This window comes from Urocampus carinirostris, chromosome 16 (assembly GCF_059441175.1).
Source record: "Urocampus carinirostris isolate Australia breed hairy pipefish chromosome 16, RoL_Ucar_1.0, whole genome shotgun sequence".
Lineage (NCBI taxonomy): Eukaryota > Metazoa > Chordata > Actinopteri > Syngnathiformes > Syngnathidae > Urocampus > Urocampus carinirostris.
The window spans coordinates 25,676,351-25,704,256 of NC_142364.1; the positions used below are offsets into that span (position 1 = coordinate 25,676,351).

The 27,906-nt window shown below is 39.6% G+C and overlaps 1 protein-coding gene across 1 annotated transcript; it reads left to right on the plus strand.

Moving 5' to 3' along the window:
- The first annotated feature begins 1,518 nt into the window (after positions 1–1,518).
- Positions 1,519–26,419, plus strand: rph3aa (rabphilin 3A homolog (mouse), a). Its single transcript, XM_088319735.1, has 15 exons — positions 1,519–1,625; positions 12,608–12,755; positions 13,747–13,876; positions 14,315–14,392; positions 14,471–14,663; positions 16,585–16,752; positions 16,824–16,903; positions 16,998–17,072; positions 18,253–18,362; positions 18,431–18,557; positions 19,866–19,919; positions 22,042–22,193; positions 23,629–23,710; positions 25,950–26,046; positions 26,136–26,419. The coding sequence occupies exons 2-15, from the start codon at positions 12,622–12,624 to the stop codon at positions 26,270–26,272; spliced, it is 1,617 nt and encodes a 538-aa protein (XP_088175861.1). The 5' UTR covers positions 1,519–1,625; positions 12,608–12,621; the 3' UTR covers positions 26,273–26,419.
- The last annotated feature ends 1,487 nt before the right edge of the window (positions 26,420–27,906 follow it).

A 27,906-nucleotide genomic window follows, 5' to 3' on the forward strand; every position in this document is an offset into this window, starting at 1 on the left:
ATATATATATATATATATATATATATATATATATCTCATCTCATCTCATTAGCTGCACCGCTTATCCTCAGTAGGGTCTCGGGGGTGCTGGAGCCCATCCCAGCAATCATCGAGCAGTGGGCAGGGGACCCCCTGAACTGGTTGCCAGCCAATCGCAGAGCACACAGGGACAGACAACTCACTCGCTCATTCACACGTAGGGACAATTTGGACCGGCCAATTCACCTGAAATGCATGTTTTTGGAATGTGGGAGGAAACTGGAGTGCCCGGAGGAAACCCACGCAAGCACGGGGAGGACATACAAACTCCGCACAGGAAGTCTGGAGCTGTATTTGAACCCACGCAGGAAGTTCCCATGACTTGAACTGTGCCGCACATGCGCTAACCACGGCGCTGCCGTGCTGCATATATATATATATATATATATATATATATATATATATATATATATATATATATATATATATATATATATATATATATATATATATATATATATATGTATGTATATATATATATATATATATATATATATATATATATATATATATATATATATATATATATATATATATATATATAAAAATTAGTTATATTAGTTGTATATGTAAATACGTATTATTATTTTTTTTTAGATTAATCGCTCCTCTATAGAAGTGATTAATAAGTAGTGATTGATAAATAAACCGATATATAGTATGGTATTTTTCCATCAGTAACAAATTTATTTCAAATCAATGGCTCCACTGTTAAAGGGGAAAAGTGTGAAAAATACGATATTTTTAAACCCCTATATTGATTTATATACTGTACTAAAAAACTTTTTTTTATCACTGACTGAAATGTCATATTATGTTTCACAGCCATTTTTGGTTTTGGATACCAGTAAAAGAAGTTGTTCTCTTGTGAGACTCATGGGTGGACCGTTTGCCAAGCTTCCATAGCTGAAGTGTGGTGAGGTTTGGTTGTTCTGCTTAATTTGCCAAGAGACTGTGGCTGTTTTCAAAGATTATAATATTAAAAGGCACTGCCAGACAAAACATGCTTTCTACAACAAGCTAACTTTAAACGAACACTGTGAATAGGTAAAGCAACTAGAAGCTGTTTTAACAGCACAGCAGCACTTTTTCACCAGATACCCCGAGTCGTATAAAAATGCGACAAAGACGTGCTACGAGGTCGCGACGCTGATTGCCAAGTACTACAAACCTTTCCAAACGCTTACATTTATTAAATACTATTCAAAAAATACCAGGCTGAATAGTCGGCCCTCATGTATTTCCAGCTCACCAAATCTTACCCGCTTTCTGAAAAGTTTGGACACCCCTGATCTAAAGTGTCCGATGATGCATTGTAATAACATAAATAATATTGTCACAAATTGCTAGATAGCAATGTGACATTGCGGACAGGTCTGCGGTGGTGATGACGGCTGGGGGGAGTCGCGGCTTGGGGTCCCGTTGATGAGATGCGAGAGGACACGTTAGCTCAAAGTGCCAACAGACCCAGAGGAGAAAGAAGAGGAGCAGGAGGAGGGGCTTCAAGAGAAAAAACGTCAGAACAGAGCAAAGAGCCGAATACAGCAGCAGCACCATCGGCTTGAATCAAGAAAGCAATTTGACAGGTGAGCCCCTTTTTACGTTATTATGCGTCTGCTGTAAACCTAATAATTATGTTAACAATTTCTGCATTAAATTGTCTTTAAGGGATTTACCATTGAATTAAAGAATGAAAATAATGCAGTATCAGCAAAGTATCGAATTTAAAAAAAAAATCATAGTTTCGAAATGTTAAATCATTTTTTGCTTATTTTTCTACTCAATTGATAAATTCAGTTATATAAAATCCATTCAAAATGATAGGCATGGTTTAAAAAACACTAAAAAATGCTTATGTGGTTATAAAACATGGATGATTTTTTTTGATTTTTTTTTTACAAAAGAGACTTAGACATTTTTTATATCAGTAATCTAAAATTGCTGCAGAGAATTAGGTTCATTTTGTGTATGAGTTATCTTAAAAACCCCGTATTTTAAAGTACAATAAGAAAAATGACAAAACAATAAGTTATTGTGATATGAGAAACATATTTCTCAAAATGAGCAATGTTGTATGCCAACTTTTTGGGGATAAATTTCCCAATTTTAAGCCTTATTTCCCTTATCTTGTAATTATTAAAATGACCAAAAATATCACTGATATTGAATACATTTGCCCATTAAAAAATAAAGTTTATATTTAGTACTAGTTTTAAAATGCTTTTATCCATTTATATACAAAAAATAATTTTTAAAATGGAGAAAAAATACATCTGAATTTCTGTCCTTTTTTTACTTAACTGTGTGTAGTTACATTTTTTTTACATTATTCTTTCCATAAAATCATTAGTTTAGTAATTTGATGAAAACAAATGTATTCATTGCGGGAACTCACATTGTAAAATAAAGTCTAGAAAATATTTGACAAAAATAAACTCAAAGTTATTAAAAAGATCAATATTTGGAGTAATATTGTTCACATAATCTTGTGTTGTATTTCTCTTTATAATACAGTATACTTTAACTTAAATGGTCTGCATTTATATAGCGATTTTAAGTCACTGAAGACCTCCCAAAGCACTTTACAATTTGCTTTACACTTACCCATTTACACACCGATAGCAGCGTCAGGATTCAGTGTCTTGCCCAAGCACATTCGACATACAACACGGAGGAGCCGGGAATCGAACATGCGACCTTTTGATCCCAAGACGAGTTACAGTATAACAAACAGGGTATACCTTGCCTTTATAGATTTGATCTGTTTGAAACAGTTTACTAGCGTTTGATTTTCCATTCCTATCCATGAATTATGAATTATACCCAATTGTTGAGTGTGTGTGACTGGCCAGGAATTGAACCCCTGACCCTCACTGTACCAAAAGATAGTGACGTGCAGTTTGGTTGGTTTCTGGTGAGGTACAGTCAGAATTACAAATAAATGAACCTTCATCTTATTCATCATTTGAGCAAGAAAGTAATATATAAACCATAGCATTTCTATCCATTTTATGCACCGCTTATCCTTAGTAGGGTAGCGGGGGTTGCTGGAGCCCATCCCAGCCAGCTTCGGGCAGTGGGCAGGGGACACCCTCAACTGGTTGCAAGCCAGTCGCAGGGCACACAGAGACAGACAACTTGCTCGCTCATTCACACCTAGGGTGTCATGACTGATTAATTTCACCTGTACCCGCTCGTTTGGTGCCAGCCACTGCTGGCTTCCTGATTGGTTCTCCGTCCTACTTAAGGTCGGTCTTTTCACTCGCCTGTTGTCAGTCTGTCAGCGAACCTCTGTTTCTACAAGGCAAGCATTTTGACTCTGACTCCTGTCGGTCCCACTTTTTTCACCCGTTTTCCACCTGTCCGTTCCTGATTTCCCCGTTTGTCTCAGGCTACGACCTGTTTTTTGACCCCCACCACATTTTGATCTCCCGACCAGGCAATCGACCTGTTTTCTGTCTACGACACTACGATGTCCCGCTCCGAAAGATCCACTTCCGCATTTGGAACACATTCCGATTCTGTGAGCAGCTTGCTTCCTGCGTCCAGCGAGCACTGCATCGCTGGCGCTGCCTTTCCTCTTTATCTCAATAAACTTGTGGTTATCGTTACGCATCTGGGTCCTAATTCCGTTCTGGTCGGGACTTAGGGACACTATGGACCAGACAATTAACCTGACATGCATGTTTTTGGAATGTGGGATAAAACCGGAGAGCCCAGGGGAAACCCACACAAGCATGGGGAGAACATGCAAACTTCGCACAGGAGGATTTGATACCATGACCTCAGAACTGTGCCACAGACGCGCTGACCACTCACCCGCTGTGCCGCCTAACCATAGCATTTGAAAACCTTTTAAATATTTTTCTTCCATAAACTTGTAAAGTCTATGCACTGGTACTTACATCAGTAGATAGGCAATCCTTGATCTCACTATCGCCCTCTACTTTGAGGCAAAAGAAGTGTGTGCCTCACTCTTCATCTGCAAACTCTCAGCACAGTGATACGTTACATACATTTACATATCTGTTATTAAGTAAAATTCGGCAATTTTGAAAAAGAAAATCAAAAAGAAGTTAGATAAGAAAGATTGTTAACACTGAATGGATATAACCATTTAATAGTTTTGTTTTTTTCATGATGACAGGTGAGGCACAGCCTCACTTGCCTCCCCTAATTGCACATTAATGCCACAAGACCACTGAGCTGCTTGAATGCCATGAGAGGTACACATGGAAGATTCCAGAAAAAAACGATGCAACGCTATCTTACAAAAACGTGTCAGGAATAAATCTTCTGTCTTTTATTTTTCTGCTTGACAAAGCGCTGTTATTCACGTTATATAACATTAAAGTGCACATGCAGGAACTCGGTGGTGACCTGATACGACCCATCCCCCTCCCCAAACACAGATGAAGACGGGGAGGGTTTTGTTCCCTATGAAATATAATCAAAAAGCAAAGAAGGCCAAAAGAAAGATGGCTATTATGCATGGAATGCCCTCACACAGGGTGTCCAAACTGTGGCACGGGAGATTTTTGGCCCTCAATAATCTTTTGAGTAGCCTACAACAACAAAAAAAAAACAACGTTTTTTTCTCGACTATAAGTCGCAGTGTTTTTCATAGTTTGGCTGGGGTTGCGTCTTAATCTCCTTATTCTTCTTAATTATGCGTTTCCTTTTAAACCGGAGCGATTTATGGTCTGGAAAATATGGTACATGAAAATACATAAATAAACACAAGGCTCACATGGAGAGAGAAAAAATAATAATGGCTAGAGTCATGGACTCCCAAAATTTGATGCACCTTTACTAATAAATCAATATACATATTGTATCGATTTTCAAAAATGTTCATCTGAAAAGATCAAAATAAATTAAACATTACTATGTTAATTGTGATCTAAAAAAAGGCAGATCTATGAGTATTAAAGGTACAGTGTGTACTATTTGACCACTAGATGTCGCTGCATAGTGTAGTGCAACCCGAAACGAGTGATCAAAAGTGTAAGAAAAAATGCAAACTATGGCGACGTAATGATGCTCAAAGGCACATTTTGCTTCTCTTTTTTTCCCTAATCTTCCGGAGCGGGAGATCGTGGTGTCGAAGACGTAAAAAAATGGTCAAAAGCCGGGACGGGAGAGCGAAACGTGGTCGGGATCAAAAAGGGGACGTAAGCAAGGACGGGAGAGCAAAACGTGGTCGGGGTCAAAAAACAGGTCGTAGCTGGAGACAAACGGGGAAATCAGGAAGGGACGGGTAGAAAGCGGGTGCAAAAAGCGGGACAGACGGGAGTCAGGGTCAAAGTGCTTGCCTTGTAGAAACAGAGGTTCGCTGACGGACTGACAACAGGCGAGTGAAAGGACTCAGCTTAAGTAGGATGGGGAACCAATCAGGAAGCCAGCAGCGGCTGGCGCCAAACGAGCGGGCACAGGTGAAACTAATCAGTCATCATGACAGGTGATGCTCATTTCATGTAAAATGTTGTTGATTACTAAAATCAATACTGTGTTTTCTTTTTTTTTTATGAATAACATTTTTTTTACCGCTAGATGGGGCGCTAAAAATACACCCCTTTAAAGATTATCAAGCAAATTAAAACAAATGAGCTTTATTTTATTTTTTTCTCTTTTATTGTTCTGAAAAATTAGGACAGAGGCAAGGCAAAAATATGTAAAAGCTCAAACTATTTGTATTATTACTTTTGACAGACAGCATTTTTTTATTCTTTTTATAAACACTAATTGCTTGATTTATTTATTTTATAGTGTTAAAATTTACTTCAAAGAACTTTAAAGTAGCTCTTTCAATTTAAACCTTTGGACACCCATTCTGTAACATAACAAGATGGTAAAGCGGAGGCAAAAATAAAACAGAACTGGATATTGCATAAAATGAAGAAAAGGACGGAAGAGTGACTGATAAGACGTTAATAAAAAAATAGGATGAAAGACTCAGATTGTAATCAAATTATGCTGCTTGATTTTGTTCTTCTTGCAGCCATGTTTTATGTTATTGATTTCCCCGCTCCTTCTCATGCTCCCCCAAATCCTTCTATTGACCCCTCTCTACATGACATGCAAACGATTGCCTTTAAATTAGCATCAAGGTGACCCTCAGGGATTTTTGAGAACTTAGCATAACAGTATCCACAATAAAAGACACTGTTACTATTGGCAATCACTTTCAACCCCAATGTCTTGTAAAAAGAACTCCCCAAAACCATATTTTTTTAGGTGCTTAGTTTAGAATAGATGTCAATTTTCTCTTGGGTATGATTGAAACAGTGCTAATGCTAACTAACCATGACACTGTTTCATAGCAACAAGTTCATAGTGAAAGAACTTCATAGAATTCTCAAAATTGTGTCTTGTTTTTGTGTTTTTGTTGATTTTAGTAGTAAAATGTGTTCATCTTGTGGCAGGAACATTTGTTTTAGCAATAGCTCTGACATGCTAATGTTAAACTACATTGACCGAGTGGTGTAATATCTAAAACCTAAGTCTTTTTATTAACTCTTGACGTTTGTTCTGATGACAGATGATCAGTACTTCAACTACGAATGCTATAGTGCTAATGCTAACGCTAAAACTGTTGTGTAACAAAAAAATCCATAGTGAAAGAACCTAATTAAAACTGCAAAATGTGTCTTGCTTTTGATTTTTTTTTGTTAATTTTAGTAATAGAATATGTCAATTTTGTGGTGGTAAGAATTACCACCTTTTTTCGATGTTAGGTGATCCATTCTTACATTGCATTATCTATCTATCTATCTGTCTACTGTACAAAACCAGTTTTGTGTGTGTATGCGTGTGTTTCTGTATGTGTGTGTGTGTGTGATTTATGGGCTCTAAAACAGCTGAACCGATTTTAGTGAAAATTAACAGCCTTGTACATTAGGCCTCAGCGAGTGTCTTTTGCTAGGTTTTGTGTCAAGACACCTCCCATAAATACCAACACAATCAATAAACATCTGCTTTAATGTGGTCTGCCTTCATCGGGTCTCTAATACCATCTGGTGGCCAAATTGGGTATTGCAGTCCCCGACCACCGACCACTCCAAGCAGTCAAATCCAAACTTCTTTCAGGCATATGCTTGTTTTTACAAGATGAGCCGATTTTGTTCGCCAAAGTTTGCCTTGACAGTCATACTAATGCTAACTGCTAATTGTTCAAGCTTGACTTTTTCTTCCTAACTCGCTGATCAAGAGTGTCTGATTAAAGGTAAAAAATGAGAAACCAGAAACTGACTTTTGTACCAAGACCTAAATGTAAGTGTGATTTATCCACTCCCAAGTGAAGCATTTTTGATACAGGGAAATGCTGCCATCCTGACTTTGTTTTAAAAAGTCTCTCAGGATTATATTCTTTAAAGAATTAAACTTGAGCTTTTTAATCTTGGATGTCGCCCACATGCAATTACCAAGTCTCAAAATAAAGAAATGTTGCGATAATCTCCGAGTTTGTGTGTGTGTGTGTTACCCCGCAGCTCCCAGCCAGCCCACTCTCCAAGCGAAAATGTTTGCTTGTACTTCCATTAGTGTCGCTTTTACTTTCTGAGAGTCGAGCATCCCCTTGTTGATGCTGGAGGACATTAGTTACGCCATGACAGCAGTAGGTAGAGGCGGGGATGGGGGTTTAGGGGGTTTCCGGAATGGTGCTGCGGGACATCGGCCACTTGATCGATGCTAGAAAACTGAGTTCCCGATTCAAGGCGATGAGGAAGATGCCTCGTGACAGAAATTAAGTTGAAGAAGCTGTACGGGATTTAGAACTTCACTCTCTGCCGCCATCTCCTGGCTTAAAGTCATATTTGGAGACTTAACGGCTTATTCCTAATGCGCCTGAAAGTACATCCATTTCTTAGACGCACTTGAATAAACTACTTTTTAATTTATTTTTTTTTAAGGGTCAGATTTGGTGTTTGGACTTTACTTGACTGTACTACCATTTTCATGAAACACCCAAAAACCTCTATGGGCGAGCATGACGTCACTCCCCCAACCCCCATTCCTCAGACTAAATGTGTTCCGCCCCGAACCACTCTGATAAAAGTAGGATAAAAGCAAAGTGGAAAATAAAGCATAAGTGTTTTTGCAATGGACCCTAATGCAGGAAGCAGGAAGCAAGTAAGTTGCTCAAAAATGATGGTAAATTACAATTAAACTATCCAAACCAAAAAACAAAAAACAAACCTAAGAAACAAATATATAACTGGAAAAAGGAGATGGTGGAAAACAAAGGTGGAAAATGAAATTTATCCGACACTGGGTAGTGTCCAAAATGTCCTTGTGTAGGGTCAGGCTAATTCGGGACAGGTGTGGAGTGATTGGACACACCTGCTCCAATTACAAACAGGTTAGGCGCCCTCTGGTGGACATAGGTGCACCAGACCATAACAAAAAGGCAATACATAAAATGTATTTATTGCTCTTTTGTCGCTCTTGCTTTGTATAAGTAGCTCCAACGAGGCAAAGCTCATGCAAAAAAAATAAAAATAAAGTGCAATATATATATATATATATATATATATATATATATATATATATATATATATATATATATATATATATATATATATATATATATATACATATATATATATATATATATATATATATATATATGTATATAATAATTGTATAATACATGTAAGCAGCACGGCGGCGCAGTGTTTAGCGCGTGTGCGGCACAGTTCTGAGGTCATGAGATTGAACCTTACTGTGTGAAGTTTGCATGTTCTCCCCGTGCTTGCGTGGGTCTCCTCCGGGCACTCCGGTTTCCTCCCAGATTCAAAATAGTATGCATGTCAGGTTAAATGGCTGGTCCATATTGTCCGTAGGTGTGAATGAGCGAGTGAGTTGTCTGGTAACTGCCCGAAGATAGCGGGGATGGGTTCCAGCCCCCCCGTGACCCTACTGAGGATGAGCTGTGCAGATAATGGATGGATGGATGATAATATATGTAAAACACTTCTTGAGGGGGTTAAAAAAATACTTGTTTTATGGCAGTTCAGTTATTTTTGTGCTCATTATTCGAATAATGTTTTTTTTTAATGAATTAAGTGTTTGTTTTTTTTAGGATGGTGCTAAATGATACACAATGCCCCATTAAAGAAATATATTGTTGGGTTAAAAAAAGTCAATTATGTTTTAAAAAGGGAAGAGGTATTTTATGCACTAATGGTATTGATATTTGCCTGTACACCGTTACACAACCAAAATAAGAAAGTCGCAACTGAAGTACAACAGTGTGTTTTTCATTTCAAACGGAATGTATTCCTTCGAGTAAAGTTGATTTGTTTTTGTATAGTGAGACTTATTTTAACATAATAGAGGTAAGAGCTAGGGACCCGACCGGCCCAAATGCGGGACAGGTTCGGGCTTTTAATGTCAATCAATTTTTCGGATCCGCCGGGCTTCTCTCTCTCGCCGTTTTTTTTTCTTTCTTTTTTTTCCCCCTTTGTGGAAGATCTGCATAGCATGCACTTACCTTTACTTAAGTCATTATTTTGATAAAGAAAATGCTTACCAAACTATCAATTTAACTCTAAATCACTTTGTGTTGGGGAAAAGACGCGCCTCTACTTCCACCTCCCTCACGTCAGACGTCATTTCCGCTTCCTGCTAATAGTTAACAAGCTTTACAACCTTTCTTTCTGCTTTTCGAACAAATCTTTCACTATTTGCAGCTTGTAATCTCCAGAATATGATTTTCTTTTCAGTGCCCTTTTATTCAGTTTTACTTCCGTTCACTGCAAGTCGCCGAAATGCTCACTTTGGAGCTCAAACGTTCATTTTAGTGCTGCGCTTGCAGTGCACACTTCATTTGAGAGACTCGGCCCCAAGTTAACCCAAAGCTGCGTAGTTTAGCCGAAATGCACAATTTGGCGCTAAAGTACCGACGGCCGAAGTAAAGCTTCGTGTTTACTTTGCCGACAGATTGAAGCTTTGGGTTTTTTCCGGGCTCAGTTATCAAATCAAGTTAATCCTTCGGGTTTGGGCGGGTTCGGGCTTAATTTTTCTGTCCCATTATCACCTCTACGAGCGTTTCAGCTCCACTGTATGATACCGCGACTTCTAGCAGTGAATTATTACATATCGTCTCTCAGTGAAGATGCCAGATGATGTTGGAAAGGTGATGTCGCCCTCAATGCCTTTGCATTTACAACATATGTAATTGAGTGTCAGGAAGTTGTCCTGTCGTTCACCTCCATCATCACTCAGTGCCATTCGGAAGTGATCTCACACATATGCGCTCACATACACGTTCACAATGAATACACGCGAGAATAAGGTCAGGATGTCCCTCAGTAAAGTGCAGCCGTAATGCCAGGATGTAAATCACAGGTTGTCCTTGGCGTCTCTGGTGAAAGTTGACAGGATTTAGGGGGCCTCATGTAGAGAACATGGATGCTTTGGACTCGACATCAACATCCATGTTTGACATTCTGCATGACTTTGTTCTGTGTCATTCGTCACTGAAAATATTCAGCGGGCACTTCCTGACATTTGTAGGCGGCAAAGCCGTAAAGGTCAGTGCAACGTCAAGCAAGTGAAGAGTTAAAATGTTAGAGGGGGGCCCTGCCATGATGATGACGGTGATGAGGAAGAAAATGACAGCGATGCCTAATGGAATGATGATGATAATGACGTGGATAAGGATAATAGTTATGGACAATCGTGACGGCAATGAACCTGGCCACTCATATGACAATTTTTGCAGAAAGTCTTGTGAAAAATGATAAGTCATCATTAACATTCGGCTTTAGATGTGGGGTTTTAATCAGGTCACTGTCAGGAAGTTAATGAGCAAGATTTCGAGTCCCCTCGGCATGTTGGGATTGAAGCATATGTCAAGGGAAGGTGAAGAACAAAAGAAAGAAATACTAATGAGCTTGCCTTTGAAAAAGAGTTAAGGACGCTAAGCTTATCTTTACATAATGTCAACAAAAAAGGATTTACCCTCAAGCTCGGTTAGTGGGCAGCGTTTACAATACAAAATACGGCAGCAGAGGTCGGGAACTTTTTTGACACAAAACGGCAGGAAAGCAAAATATTTTTTGAAGAGAGAGACACACACCATATATTTTAAGACAAAATTCAACAAAACCCGCAGACAAAATCAAATTCTTCCGCACATTTCATTTCACTGTGTGACTTTTGATGATTTGATGATTATGAAGTAATAATAATGCCCAACCAGTTCAGGGTGTCAAGTCAAGTCATGTATATTTGTATAGCCCTTAATCACAAAGAGTCTTAAAGGGCTGCACAGACCACAGATTATTGCAAACCACAGATTATTATGACACCATCCCCTGATCTAAAACTTCCATTAGGGCAAATAATACACATATTATCAACATAAGATATAGGTTATTCATATGCTATAGAATAGTCTGTTTTAAGCTTAGATTTAAACATTTCCACTGAGGTTTCAGATCGAATCTCAGGGGGAAGAGCATTCCACAGCACCGGGGCCCGAACGGAGAACGCTTTCGAACCTGCTGATCTCTTCTTGGCTCTTGGGATCACCAGTAGACCAACATTTTCAGGGCGAAGGCTTCGGACCGGAACATAGGGGGATGGTAAGGCGCCCGCTTTGAGACTGGGAGGTCGGTGGTTCGCGCCCCGGCCGAGTCATTCCTAAGACTTAAAAAGTGGTCGGCGGCGCCCTCTGTTGGCTGCGGCTGCATCGGCTCGCTACAACGGGTCAGGTGCAATCGACATTTCGTTCTGTGTACATTGTTACACAGAATGACAATACAAGGAAATTATTATTATTATTATTATTATTAAATCCGAAAGATATGAGGGAGCAAGTCCATGCATGATTTTGTATACTACCAACAGAACCTTAAAATCACATCGTAAGCTAACAGCGAGCCAATGCAGGTTAGCTAAAATCGGGCTAATGTGAGGACATTTGGGATGGGCTCTAGCACCCCCGCGACCCTACTGAGGATAAGCGGTGCAGATAATGGATGGATAATAATGCCATAGGCCTGTGTCCCATATCAAGATACGTATAACACTTATTAACACAATATTTTAGTTTCTTTCTAAATATTTCACAAAATACTGCAAACGAGAAAGATACCATCATAGTTACCTTTCATGCGGGCAGCGCTGGGTGAGAGATAGAAGGGAGTGTGATGGCTATGTGTTTTGGGGTTTTCATCCAAAGGTCTCTCAAGAGTAAACATACATTGTTGAATAAGATTCCATATAAAGGACGTACAGCCAAAACAAGGCCTCTTGGTGTGTCACATTGACTGTAAACTCTAGTTGAGATTTTGCCCTCTATATACAGGAATATTCCTCTTACTGTTGCTTTGGCCTTGGATGTATTGAAATATACTTCGCTCATCCCAAAATTGGAACGACACAGAAAACATTTGAGCAAGATTTTATCTCTGAGCCATATGCACTCATGAAAAGTCAAATACGGCTTGCGATCAGTAGGTTCCCGACCCCTGAGCTACAGTATGGGTCCTCATGTGTGTATGTGTCCTTATAGATAATGTGTGTGACTATGGGTAATTTTGCGTGTGTTGCTTTCAAGGTTCCGATACAAAGATGAGTCGGTGTGGTGCCTCTCCTCTGCCTCCACTCAACCCGGGTGAGGAGTTGACTGATGAAGAGAAGGAGATCATCAATGGCGTTTTGGCCCGGGCCGCCAAGATGGATGACATTGAGCAGCGACGCATCCAGTAAGATCGTACAAACTGCTGTTATCTACCTAATGCCGCACCCTTTCAACTATTCACTAATTCATTCACACACATCCATCAGGCACCGTCCATTCAAACATCTAAGGCAGGGATATCACACTGAGTTTGGCTATGGGGCCGGAACCAGAATTTCTGATCTCAGGCGGGCTGGATCAGTAAAAAGATGTGAATTTACAAGTTTTAGCCTACCATAGTTTTTCAGTGTTATGCTTTATCATTCAGCCTAGTTTTGTAACCTAAACTACAAATACTATCATGGATGACAAGGGATATTTTCCAAGCATAACCAAAACAATATTTGGCTATGAATGTGTTAACCAGTTTATTATAACAGTTAAGTAAATGCAGTTTTACATCCGAACCAACTCATCACGCGATAGAAACTCAAGTGGGAGATGTGAAAAAAATACATTCGCCTAAATTGTTGTAGTGGGTTGAAATGAATAAAAAATGAATACAAAATAAAAGTTTTAGCAGTGCATGGGCAATAAAATCCGCCTAATCCAAAACTGATTCACATGATTCCCTGTTTTTACCATACTCGTTTTTATATATTTATTTATTATAATTGACATGATTTTTATTTATTCTGGGTGTCTTGAAAGGCACTTCTAGATAAAAACTATATTATGTATTATTACAATAATAAGATTAGACTACATCAGATCATACTACTATCCATCCATCCATCCATCCATCCAGCCACCCAAGTACCCATCTATCCATCTATCCATCTCTCTGTATGTCCATACATTTGTCCATTGGTTCGGTCATCTGTGAGTCACGCTTTCCCCTTATCAGTTATTCATATGTCATTGTTACTCATTCAATTATTTATCCCATCTCTCACCCATATAACATTTGACATTTATCCATTAATTCATCTGTTGATCCAACCATCCTGTATTACTTTGTGTGTGTTTGTGTTTGCATGTGTGCTTTCGCGTTCATGCGGGCATTTAATACACAGGCTCCTGTCCACCCGTCTGGAGGACGCTCGGAGGACGGCGTGCGGGGATGGACATTCAGCTTGTTTGCTTTGTGGGGCAACGTTCGGAGCAGACGGCGTCACGGCCGCCCTTTGCGTCCACTGCAGGAAGGTACGTGAGACTTCTGCAAGTGTTATCAGAAGCAAGCTCCAACAGTAATCTTGGATGTTAAATTACAGTCACATATCATCAATCCATCCATTATCTGCACCGCTTATCCTCAGTAGGGTTATAGGGCATTCACATATCAATGTTTTCTAAAATTACATTGAATTGATTTAAAGATGGTGTCTGCAACATGAAATTTTGCTACTCTCTGTCATGATCGCAGCCTCTGTGAGCTCACTCCTCAAGTACTGACAATACTGAAAACTCTTCTTTTTTAATCTTTTTAGGGGTTTGGTTTGGCGTTTTGACTGTATTTGAAACAGGCCTTTTCTTATTTTTACCATTTTTAAGCTGCACTAACAAAAAAATAAGAACTGCAATATAAATGAATGATGATTATAACCAGCTTGAGGACATTGTGTTATATGTCATGTTTTCCAGCAAGTGTGCAGTGCATGTGTGGCCCAAAATGACTCGACCTCGTCGTGTTTGTGTCCCATATGCAAACAACAACAAGAAGTAAGTGAGTGGGCACCCATCCACTGACAGAAGACGATCTCCATCCAGTTAAAGAGGTCTGTGCTTCTTCGGGCGCAGGTGCAGAGGCGTTCTGGAGCCTGGTTCTATAAAGGTGCAGCACCCCGTGTCCTTCAAGGGCCGCTGCCACTTTCCCAGCCGCCGCTTCCTGGCACAGATTCTGGCAAAGATTCTGGACAAAAGGACCCTGTTGGTGCTGTGGAGCCACCACCACCTCGTCCACTTTGTCGGTCTCCGGAGAAAGTTAGCTCAGGTGTGAAGAAAATGTAGCATAAAAGTGTGCAATTGAAAACAATTGGGTAGTGTAGCCCAGATGTTTTGCAACCTTGCTTCTATGTGTAACCAAAAACTTGCGAAAAGTTGTGCAAAAGATTTGAACAAAAATGGTGGAGTTTGGTTACTTTGGCTGTTAGTAGTTTTTATTCTTCCTTGTGGTTTAAAGCACTCAGCTGCACTAAACCAGGGGTGTCAAACTCATTTTAGCTCAGGATCCACATGGTAGACAAGGCACTCTCGCCGTGGCCGGATTAATAAATTACCGGCATAAAAATGTGCCTTAGCGGTAGGGTTGGGGATCTTTCGGAGGCTCACAATTAAATTATGAATCAGGGGTACAAGATTTATTCATAAAACGATTTTTGAGGGGTTTGTCCCTCCAATATTCATTTTACTTCATAAAGATTTAATATGTCGCAGTGTTTATCAACTGTGCGTTTGTAAAAGAAAAAAATGGAAATCCCGGAGGAAACTTATGCAAGCTCGTGGAGTATATGCAAACTCTGTACAGAAGGATTTGATCCCATGACCGCAGATCTGTGTCGTGGATGTGTTATCCACTTGGCCGCCATGCCACCCACGAACATAGATGTCAGTGCAAGTTATTTAAAGCGTGGTTCTGCTTTTTTTTTTTTTTTACTTTTTTAATCAGTGTTTAGGTGAATTTGGAAACTTTGATGCTTCAAATGCAGTGGCGAGCCATGCATTTCACACCTAGCCCTTCAAAAAAATATGACTATAAAACATTTACTGCAGCTACAGCTGCGATATATATATATATATATATATATATATATATATATATATATATATATATATATATATATATATATATATATTTCCTGCCGCGTTCCAAAAACATGCATTTCAGGTGAATTGGCCGGTCCAAATTGTCCCTAGGTGTGAATGAGCGAATGAGTTGTCTGTCCCTGTGTGCTCTGCGATTGGCTGGCAACTAGTTGAGGGTGTCCCCTGGTGGCTGGGATGGGCTCCAGCAAACCCGACCCCCCCGTGACCCTAATGAGGATAAGCGGTACGGCTAATGAGATGAGATGAGATGAGATATATACATATATATAAACGCTTCAATAATAACATAATAAAATTGTGATACTATTTAGGAATATGGCCACATTTTACTCACCAAAAATCTGTTTATCCGTGCACAAAATTCATACTCCTTTCTCTTATCCATAGTTTGTTCAACCGCTTAATCTTCCCTTGGCCTTCTAGAAGGCCCCAGTTATACCAGCTCAGAATCCGATTGGCTAAAACAACAGTTTTATCGGCACTTGTTTTATACCTCAGGGCTTGCAGAACTGATTGTGAAGGCCTTTCGAGTAGACTTCTGACCCCGACAACAAGTATTGGCTGAAATGTGTGGTTACATGCTTGAATATGAAAGCACACATCTGGAAGAAGTGCAACCAGAAGCTGACAGAAAATTATGAATTATTTAGTAAGTATTCATAGCCAAAATATAATTGACATCACATGATTCTGATATTTCTAAACCAGGAGAGAAGGCATTCCAGGCCCTGACAGCCCACCACTGTTCAATCTTTTTTTTTATTTGGTAAATGTTAGGCAGCAAACAGCAACAGTGGCTGGAGTAGTTTGTGAGTGGTGCTTATCTTCGGTGACATCCGGTGGACATATTTAAAATTGTAGGTCATTGTTAGACCCATTTTCCTTTTGCGCTACTATCAGCATTGTCTCCCAGGCGGGATTAAATCCGCATATTTTGATACCCCAAAACAGTGACATCTTCTATAAGACACACTGTTCCTTTAATAATGTAACACTGCTAAGTAATGTTGGCTACTTCCAGCATCCAAGTTTGCCAATCGCTAAACTGTATCATAAATTTTTTTCTTTATGTTGTTATACGAGCCCAGATGCCGCAGATGCACAATATTGCAAGGTCAGCTCGTGGACGCCCCCTGTGGCTCAGGAGGTAAAAGAAGCTTCAGCTGCCACGTTTCTGACTTCCAACCCATCACCGCTCCCTATCAGACGGCAGGGGGACGACCACGTTGACGCGGACGAAGATTCAGATGACGCAAGTGAGCACGTTTTTTGGCTCTGATTCTTTTTTTTTTGTCTCATTGTGGCCCTTATGCTTTTCTCATGAAAGCCACGCTGGGATGTTTGGAATTCAGTCTGCTTTACGAGCAAGATCTCCACCAACTGCAATGTTGTGTAATCAAGGCGAAGGTTCACAAACGTTCACTTCCTACATTATTATTATAATAAAAATAACGTAAACATGTTTTTGCAATTCATTAGAACTTGCCTTGCGTTTTGTCAGGGCTTAAAGCCGATGGACTCCAACGGACTGTCGGATCCTTATGTCAAGCTGCACCTGCTGCCGGGGGCCAGTAAGGTACTTGCCCTGTTGTCATAGGAACAAGAAAGTTGTTAATAGCTAAAACAGCTTAGCATGTGTAGCCCTCGTATAGGAAGCAACTTGGGAAGAAACGCTAAAGGTCGCACCGATCAGGACGCGTAAAAGTTAGAGTATAAACATAACTAGATAGCACCGACTTTTTTTTTTATCATGAAATGTTATTCCTCCCTGTGTTCGTTTCATATCTGGGTTATAACACGACAGGCTCAAAAACTTTATAGCAGAATATTCCGGGGACAAATGAGCTATACAACAATGATTTTAGAAAGTACAAAGTCAAAATGACTGACATTTACTTTTATACTGGGCGGGCGGTCCATGAATAAAAACAATACCTAAGAAATAGAAAACGGCAATCTTTTATCGAAAGGGTGGTTCAGAAAATCAAAACCATACCTCTGAGGAAAACAAAACATAAAGTACAGTTGTAAAGGAAAAGCTGAAAAATAATATCTGATTAGATGAATAAATCAAGGAGTTAAATAATTATAAAGAAATAAGTTATAATTGACTGAAATAATAAATAGTTTATAAATGAAGAAATTGTACACTCATGACTGTATATAATTTATACATTTTCCAATATAAAAAAAAAATCAATGCAAAAATGAAAATATACTGGATGGCTTGACATGCTGATAGCTTGCTAATACTTTCAATAGTTAATTTTTTGGGGATAGGAGGTGTGTGCCAAATCAGAATCCTCTGTCTCACTATCGTCCTCGGCCATGAGGCAAGAGAACTGCGTGCCTCACTTTGCAGATGCTCAGCACAGTAATACTTTACATACTAATTGTATTGAAAATATGCATAATATAATGTGAAAATTCAACGATTTTGAAAAAGACAATCCCTACAGTATGAAGTTAAACTAGAAATCATTTTAACACTGAATGAATGAATGAATGAATGAATTAAAGTTTTTGTTTTTTTAATTTTGAACACAAGTCAAGACAAAACAAAAACAATATTAATGTAGCATGTCCGGAAAGGAGTAGGATGAAGCACAAGCATATTTACCCCTACCCCTTCAAACACTGAACAAACAATACAATTTCATATATTTTTTATTTCATGTAACCTGCCTCCTCCAACTACGCATCACTGGAAATGTACATCTTGAAGACTGTACAGTGTTTCTCTCTGTCTTACACAGTCGAACAAGCTCCGCACCAAGACATTGAAAAACACCCTGAATCCAACATGGAACGAGACTCTGGTCTATCATGGCATCACAGAAGACGAAATGTCACGAAAAACTTTGCGGTACGGCCGCATTTTCCCCCAGCGGCATTTGAAAAGTACAACTCTGAGTTGATCATCCATCCTTCTAGGTTGTCTGTGAGCGATGAGGACAAATTTGGACACAACGACTTCATCGGCGAGACACGAGTGGCGCTCAAGAAAATCAAGTTCAACCAGAAGAAAACATTCAACGTGTGCTTGGAGAGAGTAATTCCGGTAAGCTCGCAATGCCGATGTCAAAGAGAAAAATAGTCCCGAAAGGAAATTGGGGCCAGAAGGCGCACTACTCCATTACAACTGTGGTACTCAAGCTGCACAGTAGCAGACAGGAAGAGGCTGCGGAGGGTGACAGATACTGGACAATAGATCATTGGCAACCCACTGCCCTCTTTACATGACATTTACAATTCCAGATGCCTGAACAGAACGATTGGCACCCGAAAGGACATTACTCCCCTTGGTTTCCATTTGTTCAGCCTGCTACCCTCTGATAGGCGATACCGATTCATTCGAGCCAAAACAAATAGATTTGGAACCAGCTTCTTCCCCAAAGCTGTCACCATACTAAATTCAAATTTGCACTGAACTAAACTGCCCCTATTTGTCATATCATGTAATCTGTATTTGCACTGTAAACAACCAATACCTATCATTGATCACTGCTATCTCAGTTGCTGTCTTCTGGGTTTTTACATTGTGTTGTCTAATTTTGCAATTTTATATTATATACTGTGTATTGTCAGAACCAGAACAGATACAGTACCCAATCGCGTGACATTTTCACACAAGCTTTTTATTTTAGGGGAAATGGGGAGTCAAGCATGTTAGGAAGCCGGTCTGGCGTGGAAGGACAGGAAGCCAGAGACCGACGAGATCGATAACAAATCAGGATAACGAAAATAAACAGGAGAAACTAGGCGTGAAGCAAAACTGGAGAAACTAACCAACAGGACAAGAATAGACTGAAAACAAAACTGGAACCCGAAATTAAACAGTACAAAAATAATGGGGAACAATACCGGAATGCAGATATCACAGGAAAACAGAACAGAACCCACGCCTTGAGGGGCAGAAGTTCGTTGACGGGCTGACCCTGAAGCAAGAGAGCGCTGAGCTTTATCTACACAGAAAGTCAATCCCAAAACGAGCCGCACCTAGCACAACACGGGCGGGACCAATTGAGCACCATGGCAACCGTGACACACACGGGCAGAGCCAATTGGGCACCACGGCAACCGTGACACACATGGGCGCGGCCAAGTGAGCACCATGGCAACCATGACAGTATATATATATATATATATATATATATATATATATATATATATATATATATATATATATATATATTTACACACGCATGTTTAATTATAGTGTTAATTGGACTGCTTATAAATTTGATGTTGCTTTTCAAATTATACGTCACTTTTAAATTCTATGTTGTGATGACAATAAAGGCCTTCCATTCTACTCTATTTGAGATAATGCAGTTTTTCTTCATGAAACGTGACGTTCCTTTGGCAGGTGAAAAAGCTGGTTGGAGGTCAGACTCGAGGAATCGCGCTCTATGAAGATGACGTAAGAAAACCCTGTTGTAAAAACATCCTTATATATACATACCTGTGTATTTCACATCTTCAGTCGCACTACGTCTGAATCAATCCAACTGTCAATAATTATTTTATGGCTTTAAAACATTTTCTGCAGATACTGATGCGACACATGTGAAAAAGGATCAATAATAACCTAAAAATGGTACTATTAATTAGGACTATAGACACGTTTTATTCACCAGAATACTTCTTATTTGTGCATAAAATCTGTCCTTTCGAAGCTAATGCTTAAAGTCGAGCCTGTCCTGTCGTATTTCTGGCATGAGTTTTTATTTGATTTAGAGCTGAAAAGGGATACTATATTTTTCTTCACCTTTTTCTTGTGATACTTCCTTTATGGCCCTCTAGCCAATAATAGTTCAATCTGATTGGCTAAGCCAATAGCTTTATCCACACTTATGTTATGACTCAGGGCTTGCATATGTAACGACCCTCAATCATGCGCGACACAAGGTGTCACAGTCACTCGGTTTATTGCCTGCATTCAGTAAACAAAACAATACAAAAGTCAGGGCATCTGTTCACGACTGCAATAATCTTCAGCGCGGTGCAAATTAGCTGAAGCTACGGCAAGCAGACAACATACGAGCACATTAATAGTGAAACTTTAATAATAACAATGAACATAACTTTCCCACGTACCTGCATTCAGTAAACAAAACAATACAAAAGTCAGGGCATCTCTTCACGACCGCAATAATCTAAAAAATTCAAAATACAAAAACGGGACATCACTCAACAGGCCGCACCTTGTGGCGTGTTTGCATCAAAATATGTTGCATCATCGTTTCAAGCTGTATTACTTTACTTTTAATTTTGTGCTTTTTTTAATACACATCATTTAGCACAACTTATATATCTTTATATACAAAAATAATTTGTGGAAGCAGCTCCTATATCTAGCAAAGTATGCATTTTTTATCCAACTGATATCGGGCACATCTTACCTTCAGCGCGATGCAAATTAGCTGAAGCTACGGCAAGCGCTGAAGCATATAAAGTGCCAAACGAAAAAGACAGTCGCAGACGCCCATGACTTAACAATTGAATGAGGTACCGGAATATTAACAGTAATACAACAAGAACACAGATTTTGTGAGAATTCAAAAAACATTCAAAACAATCAAATTTCTACTCTGTTACACATAACTGATTGTGAAGGCCTTCAGGTAGATTCCTGACCCTAGCAGCAAGTAATGTCTGAAATGTAATTGGTTAGATGCTTGAATATGAAAGCACACATCTGGAAGCAACGCAACCAGGGAAAAAGCAATCAAAGGGAGCTGACAGATAATTTGGAATTATTTAACACGTATTCATGGACAACATTCAAAAACCATCGCATGATTCTGACATTTTTTTGGTTACTTCTCTCATTGTCTTACTCTCTTTCTCTCATTGTCTTATGCTCTTTCTCACATCCTTTCTTTCTTTCTTTCTTTCTTTCTTTCTTTCTTTCTTTCTTTCTGTCTCCCTATGTCTCTCTCTTTTTCTTTGTTTTTCTTTTTGTTCTTTTTTGTCTCTCTCTCTCCCTGTGTTTATCTCTTTCTCTCGATGTCTCTCTTTCTCTGTTTATCTCTCTTTCTCTTTGTCTCTCCTTTTCCTTTCTCTCTCTTCCCCCTCTCTCTCTTTTGATTTGTCACTTTTCTCTCATTCTTTCTCTATCACTCTCTGGCTTTGAACCATCTTTCTCACGTTATTTCTTTCTCACTTTCTTTCTCTATTATTTTCTCTTCCTTTTTCTTTTATGTCCTTCTCTCTCGCTCGCTTTCACCCCTCTCTCTATCGTGCTTGCTCTCTATTTCTATACCTCTTTCTCTGGTCTTTCTTTCACTGTCTGTTTCTCTCTATGTTTTTCTTTTTTTCTTTCTCGCTATCTCTCTCAACACCCCCCCTCTCTTTCTCTCTCCTTATCATCTACTAGTCCGGCCCCCTGAGAGCTTTTTTTCGAGCATGTAGCCCCCAAGCTAAAATAATTTGGACAACCCTGCCTTAATAGTTAATACCAACTCTTCACTCCTCGCTGCAACCATTAGCCATAATAGAATAATAATAAGTGTGCTTTTTGCTTCTGCGCGTGTGTTTAGGTGCAGGAAAGCAATGAGGGCGAGGAACGAGGCCGCATCCTGGTGTCTTTGAGGTACGACAGCAAACAGGGTCTTCTGATTGTGGGCGTGGTCCGCTGTGCCCACCTGGCTGCCATGGACTCCAACGGATACTCTGATCCTTTTGTCAAAGTGTACGGATTTTTTTTTCTTACATTGCACCTCATTCACCCTCTCAATCTTTTTACCTTTATTCTTGCAGTCATTAATTGTATTTACTTTTATTTTTCCCCCTTTTTTCAGTTATTAAACCAGTGTGGGGCACATAGGTATGCTCTGAGAATTCATGTAGTATGCCGCGGGAACATGCCCAATGTAATTTTATTCTTTTCGGGAATGTAATGGCGAACATATAACCAAAACATGCCGTTGCTTTGTTCCAGTGTTCAGTAGAGTAACTGTAGCAATTATCCATGTCAGTAGGTGGCAGCAGACCCCTTTTTTCTTTTAAATACCAATTTTCTGGTCATGAAGTAAACAACTGTATATACATCATTATTATATAAATATATATATATATATATATATATATATATATATATATATATATATATATATATATATATATATATATATATGACATATATATATCCTTCCGTTATCTGCACCGCTCATCCTCAGTAGGGTTGCGGGGGTTTTGAAGCCCGTCCCAGCTATCTTCGGGCAGTGGAGACCCTGAACTGGTTGCCAGCCAATCCCAGGGCAGACAGGGACAGTCAATTCGCTTGCTCATTCAGACCTAGGGACAATTTGGACCGGCCAATTAACCTAACGTGCATGTTTTTGGAAAGTGGGAGGAAACCGGAGTGCCCGGAGGAAACCCACGCAAGCACGGGGAGAACATGCAAACTCCACACAGGAAGTTCGATCTCATAACCTCAGAATTGAGCCGCATACGCACTAACCACTGCGCCGCCGTTCTGCCTAGAACTGTATATTCAACAACTTCTTTTGTTTGAAGAAGCTGTTTAAGATTGCCCAGCAAAAAATAAATAGAATAAATGTAACAGCTAAAACCTTGTCAATAATTTTATTTATTATTTTAAAAGCTGAAATAGTTTTTGTTCCACAAGAAAATCTTTTTTTTTCATTTTAAGTATTCATTTTTTAATTGAAAAACAAGATTAAAATATTGTAATACAGTACTTGAAAAAAAGGTTAAAACAATAAAATCCGCAATTACAGGAAACTATTGACCAAATTGAATAACCCTTAAACCTACCTAGCCACAAATAATGAGAAGAAAACAAACAAACGTGAAACATTCATTTTTTAACACTTTCAACAGATTGTGAGATGTAGGATTTTCAATGAAAATCAGTGTGCCTTGTCTTACAAAAGGTTGAAAACACTGCCTCATTTATCCACTAGTTCAAATTCTTGTTTATGCTAATCTTTAATGCCTCACCCTGTCATTTTCAGTTTATTGCCTGTCCCACTCATTCATTCATCTTTACCTCAAAACATCAGTGCTCTCATTTTCACCTTATATTTTCACCTTCAACATCCTTCTCTCACATTTGCACTCTTATCACATTCATCCTTTCTCTATCTCTTGGTTACATTTAGGAGTCTTAAACCTGATATGGGAAAAAGAGGCAAGAACAAGACACATATCAAGAAGAAAACCCTCAATCCCGAATACCAAGAGGTCAGTCCTAAGTCCATTTGTGTATGTATTAATTGATAAGTGAGGGATTGATGAATTATGAATTTCTGTGTCATTGAGCTTGTCTGAGTAAGTGATAAGTTTTTAGTTTATTAGTCACTCAAAATAAGGAGGGAAGATGTCATTGAATTTTGAACAAGGAGAAAAGAAAATGAAATGAAATGATTTGCATTCATATAGCGCTTTTCAAGTCAATGACTTCCCAAAGCGCTTTACAATGTGCTCCACATTTTCCGAATAGCGGCCTTGCAGCCTTGTAGACGCTAACCTGCTTATTGGGGGTGTTAGGGGTTCAGTGTCTTACCCAAGGACACTTCGACATGTAACACGGGCGAGCCGGGATTCGAACTGGGATCCCTTGATCCCAAGACGAGCGCTCTCCCTTGATCCCAAGATGAGCGCTCTCCCTTGATCCCAAGACGAGCGCTCTCCCTTGATCCCAAGACGAGCGCTCTACCTCCTGAGCTACTGCCGCCCCAAGGACTATACAAAAAAACTCAAGATGGCAAAGTTCTAAAGGTCCTCCCCTCAAAGCCCTTTGTTTTTATTACGAAAAGAAGATCCGCAATGATAGTAAAAATAAGAAACAATCGTGGTATCCTCTGTAATCTCCTTTGCAGGTGTCTAATATTAAAAACAGAAACGAGCGGAATAAGCTTAGTGAGTGAATGAATAAATCATCCATCCATTATCTGCACCACTTATCCTCAGTAGGGTCGCGGGGGTGCTGGAGCCCATCCCAGCTATCTTCAGGCAGTGGGCAGGGGACATCCTGAACTAGTTGCCAGCCAGTTGCAGGGCACACAGGGACAGACAATTCGCTCGCTCATTCACACCTAGGGACAATTTGTACCGGCCAATTAACCTGACATGCATGAGTGCCCCGAGGAAACCCACGCAAGCACGGGGAAAACATGCAAACTCCACACAGGAGGTTTGATCTCATGACCTCAGAACTGTGCCGCACACGCGCTGACCACTGCGCCGCCGTGCTGTCCATGAATAAATCATGCTCGGTGTTTCCCATTTATAGTAATGTTCATTCAGGCCACCAGGGTTTATTTGCTCTGCCGGAGTCTCCTAAACTTGTGAAAAAAAAAACACTTTATTAATATTTTTAAAATATACATCAATACAGAGTTAATCAACTTTTTTTACATCCTCATTTTATAAAAGATCGCCAACACTTGCAAAGATGTCATATATTTTTTGCTGTGTTTTTCCCGCCCTGCCTGCACTGTGTTTAGACGGTTGGCTAAAATGTGACATTGGTGAGTCGCATTTTCCCAAAGTTGAACATTTTTTAACTCTCAGCGACCAGGAAAAGAAGTTAAGTGATAACCTGCCCAGCACCTTGTCGCAATGTCGGCGTTTTTGAAATATTCGTTCAGAGCAGGAAAACGCTTTGGTGGACACAGGCCCTAACTGCAGCACTTAAGTTGTGCATTACAATAACTTCCTGTAAATCATCGAAGAAGAACCGGCATCCTGTCAGGGTAGCAATCACAAAGGCAGCAGTACTGATATTTGATATGGTAATTTCCCAAATCATCTGAGTATTACATTAAATTAAAACTCATATTGTTTATTTGGTCTGTTTACTCATCAGAACAAAAACATGCTTTGTGGCGTGAGTGTTATGCTTGGTTCGAAAGGATTCAAGTGCGGACACATGCATCAAGTTGGCAATCTTTGATAAGTATCAAGGGAAGTAACGTAAAGCGCTCCGAGGAAGAAGGGAATAGAAAAACTCATAACAAAAACACAGTCCATAAAAAGCATGGCTGGGATAAATACAAAGTTCTTATCAAAGTAGCGAGGCACAGAGGCTTTCCTGAGGGTAGTTCACCAGGGCATGAAGATCAGACAATCCCACAAAGAAAGTTAGTCAAAGTTGTCCTTAAATGCGCCCACACCCACTAGAATTCTGATGAGACCACTGTGTGCCCAATCAGTCAATCTGTTGAGCCTCACAGTGACTTGTTTTCTGTGTCATTGTCTATATTAACTAGTGTATTTATGATTCAATAGTTAACAACGGCACACATTCATCATAGATCTAACTTGATTTTGCTCTAAAAATGCACCAGATTGATGCGTTTAAAATCAAAATGTACAAATTTTGCTTTCGGGGGAGCATGCCACCGGAGCACTCAAGACTGTCCACCCAACAGGGTCTCTCAATATTTATGGGAAACACTGATCCTCACAACTTTTGCAGAAATTCACTTACGAAATCAAGCACGGCGAGCTGGCCAAGAAGACTCTGGACATTTCGGTTTGGGACTACGACAGGGGAAAGTCCAATGATTTCATCGGTGAGCTTGCGCATCGACATGTCAAATAGCGCTGCCGGCGCCATCACGCTAATCTTATTTTACGATCAATTTGTGTTTTTTGCGCTCAGGCGGCTGCAGGCTGGGTATCCAGGCTCAAGGCGAATGCCTCAAGCACTGGTACGAATGTCTGAAGAACAAAGATAAAACATTTGAGCGATGGCACCTTCTGATCAACGACAACAGCGGCGGCCAATACGACGACTGAAAATGACACTCTGCTTGCTATCGCCCTCTTCGCTTTTTCGTCTTTTCGTCGCCGTTTTATGTTCGCTTGCTCTGCATCATGTGACAAGTTTCACCGCTGGTCTTGTGGAAGCATGTTGACTTGATGTGAATAAACAATCATGCACATTTACAATGGCACAATTATTCACCGGATCTATTGAGAATGGCTCTCACTTGCCCAAGAAAAAACTTAATTTACAATAGGTGAGTGCACTACATATGCAGCAGTGATCAGTAACCCATTCTGTACCACGGACTGGTTCAACCCTTTATCGTTCCTGTAAAACTCCCCTGAAATCCCAATCCAAGATGTACACAAATTAAATTGAATGATGTTCTTGAACCGTTTGGAGAATATGGACGGTTTTGGTCTCTTTTGAAAGGTAAGACTCTAAAGTTTTGTCCCTCACTCTAAAGTGATACTAACATTGTGTATTTATACTCAATGAGTTGAAACATACTGAAATAGAAGGGGTTGTTTTGCATTCAAATGCCTGCAGATGAGTGTAGCGTGGGTAACTTAGCTTGAAAACGAGTCAAACAATACCTTGAAGCCTTAACTGGTACCTTGTCAAATTTGATCACAATCTAAAAAACTAAACATTGTATTTTACACATTTTTCTAATGGTAGGTTTAGGCATTTCAAAGAGTGGCCATTTGGAGACTACCAGTTTACAACACTAAAACCATTGCAAATGTCAAATTTACTTTGGTCAATTTAGAAATTGTGAAAGAATTGTAAATGTATGACTTCTCTACCCAGAAGTCAATCAATGATGGTGCGCACTTGCGAGTGATAATCGCACGGAAAAATGGATCCCGGGTTACATTAACACATGTTTATTTTTGGCTTCCCCTTGCAAAAACCCCCCTGAAAAATTGCATAAAATTATGTTGGGAATTTTATTGATTAACTAATTTGTCAACATCATTTGAATCGGTTACTATTGGCTGAAGATATTCTGCGCTACAGGAGGCGATATTTGTTTAATTGAACAGGTCCATATAGTCAAATGTGGGCTGTGGACCGTGAGAAAAATTGGCCGAAAGTGGTGTCAACCAGAGGGCCAACTACCGTATCGGGAATAATTTTACAATGATATGTGGAATGAGATAGTTCAGTGACTGGTGACATCGGACAGACACGTTTTCAATTATCAAAAGTCCAGTGGGCCGTCTTTTTTAATAATATTAAAAACATATTAGTAATTATATTAGTAATAATAGTAATAATAAGAGTATTAATAATAATGATAATAATAACAATGACTGTGTAAGCTAGACCACTAGGCAGAGCCGGTGTTATGCCGAGAAATGCATCCCTGCCGAGATTTCCCCTCGCTACTATAACCTACTATAACCGCATTTTATCTCGCTTTTATATCACTTTTCGGGAATGTAATGGCGAACATATAACCAAAACCACTTCGTCTTGCATTTGTTGGGAATGTAATTGTCGTGATTACCTAACCGGAGTCACCTGAGGTAATCAGCTGGTGTGCTGGAACGCGATCTCTTGATTGGTGGAAGTCTACTACATAAGCTGTCAGCGTCCAGAGATGGACGTTCGAGTGTCTTCCTCATTTCCTGAGTGAACCTCCAACATTCAAGGT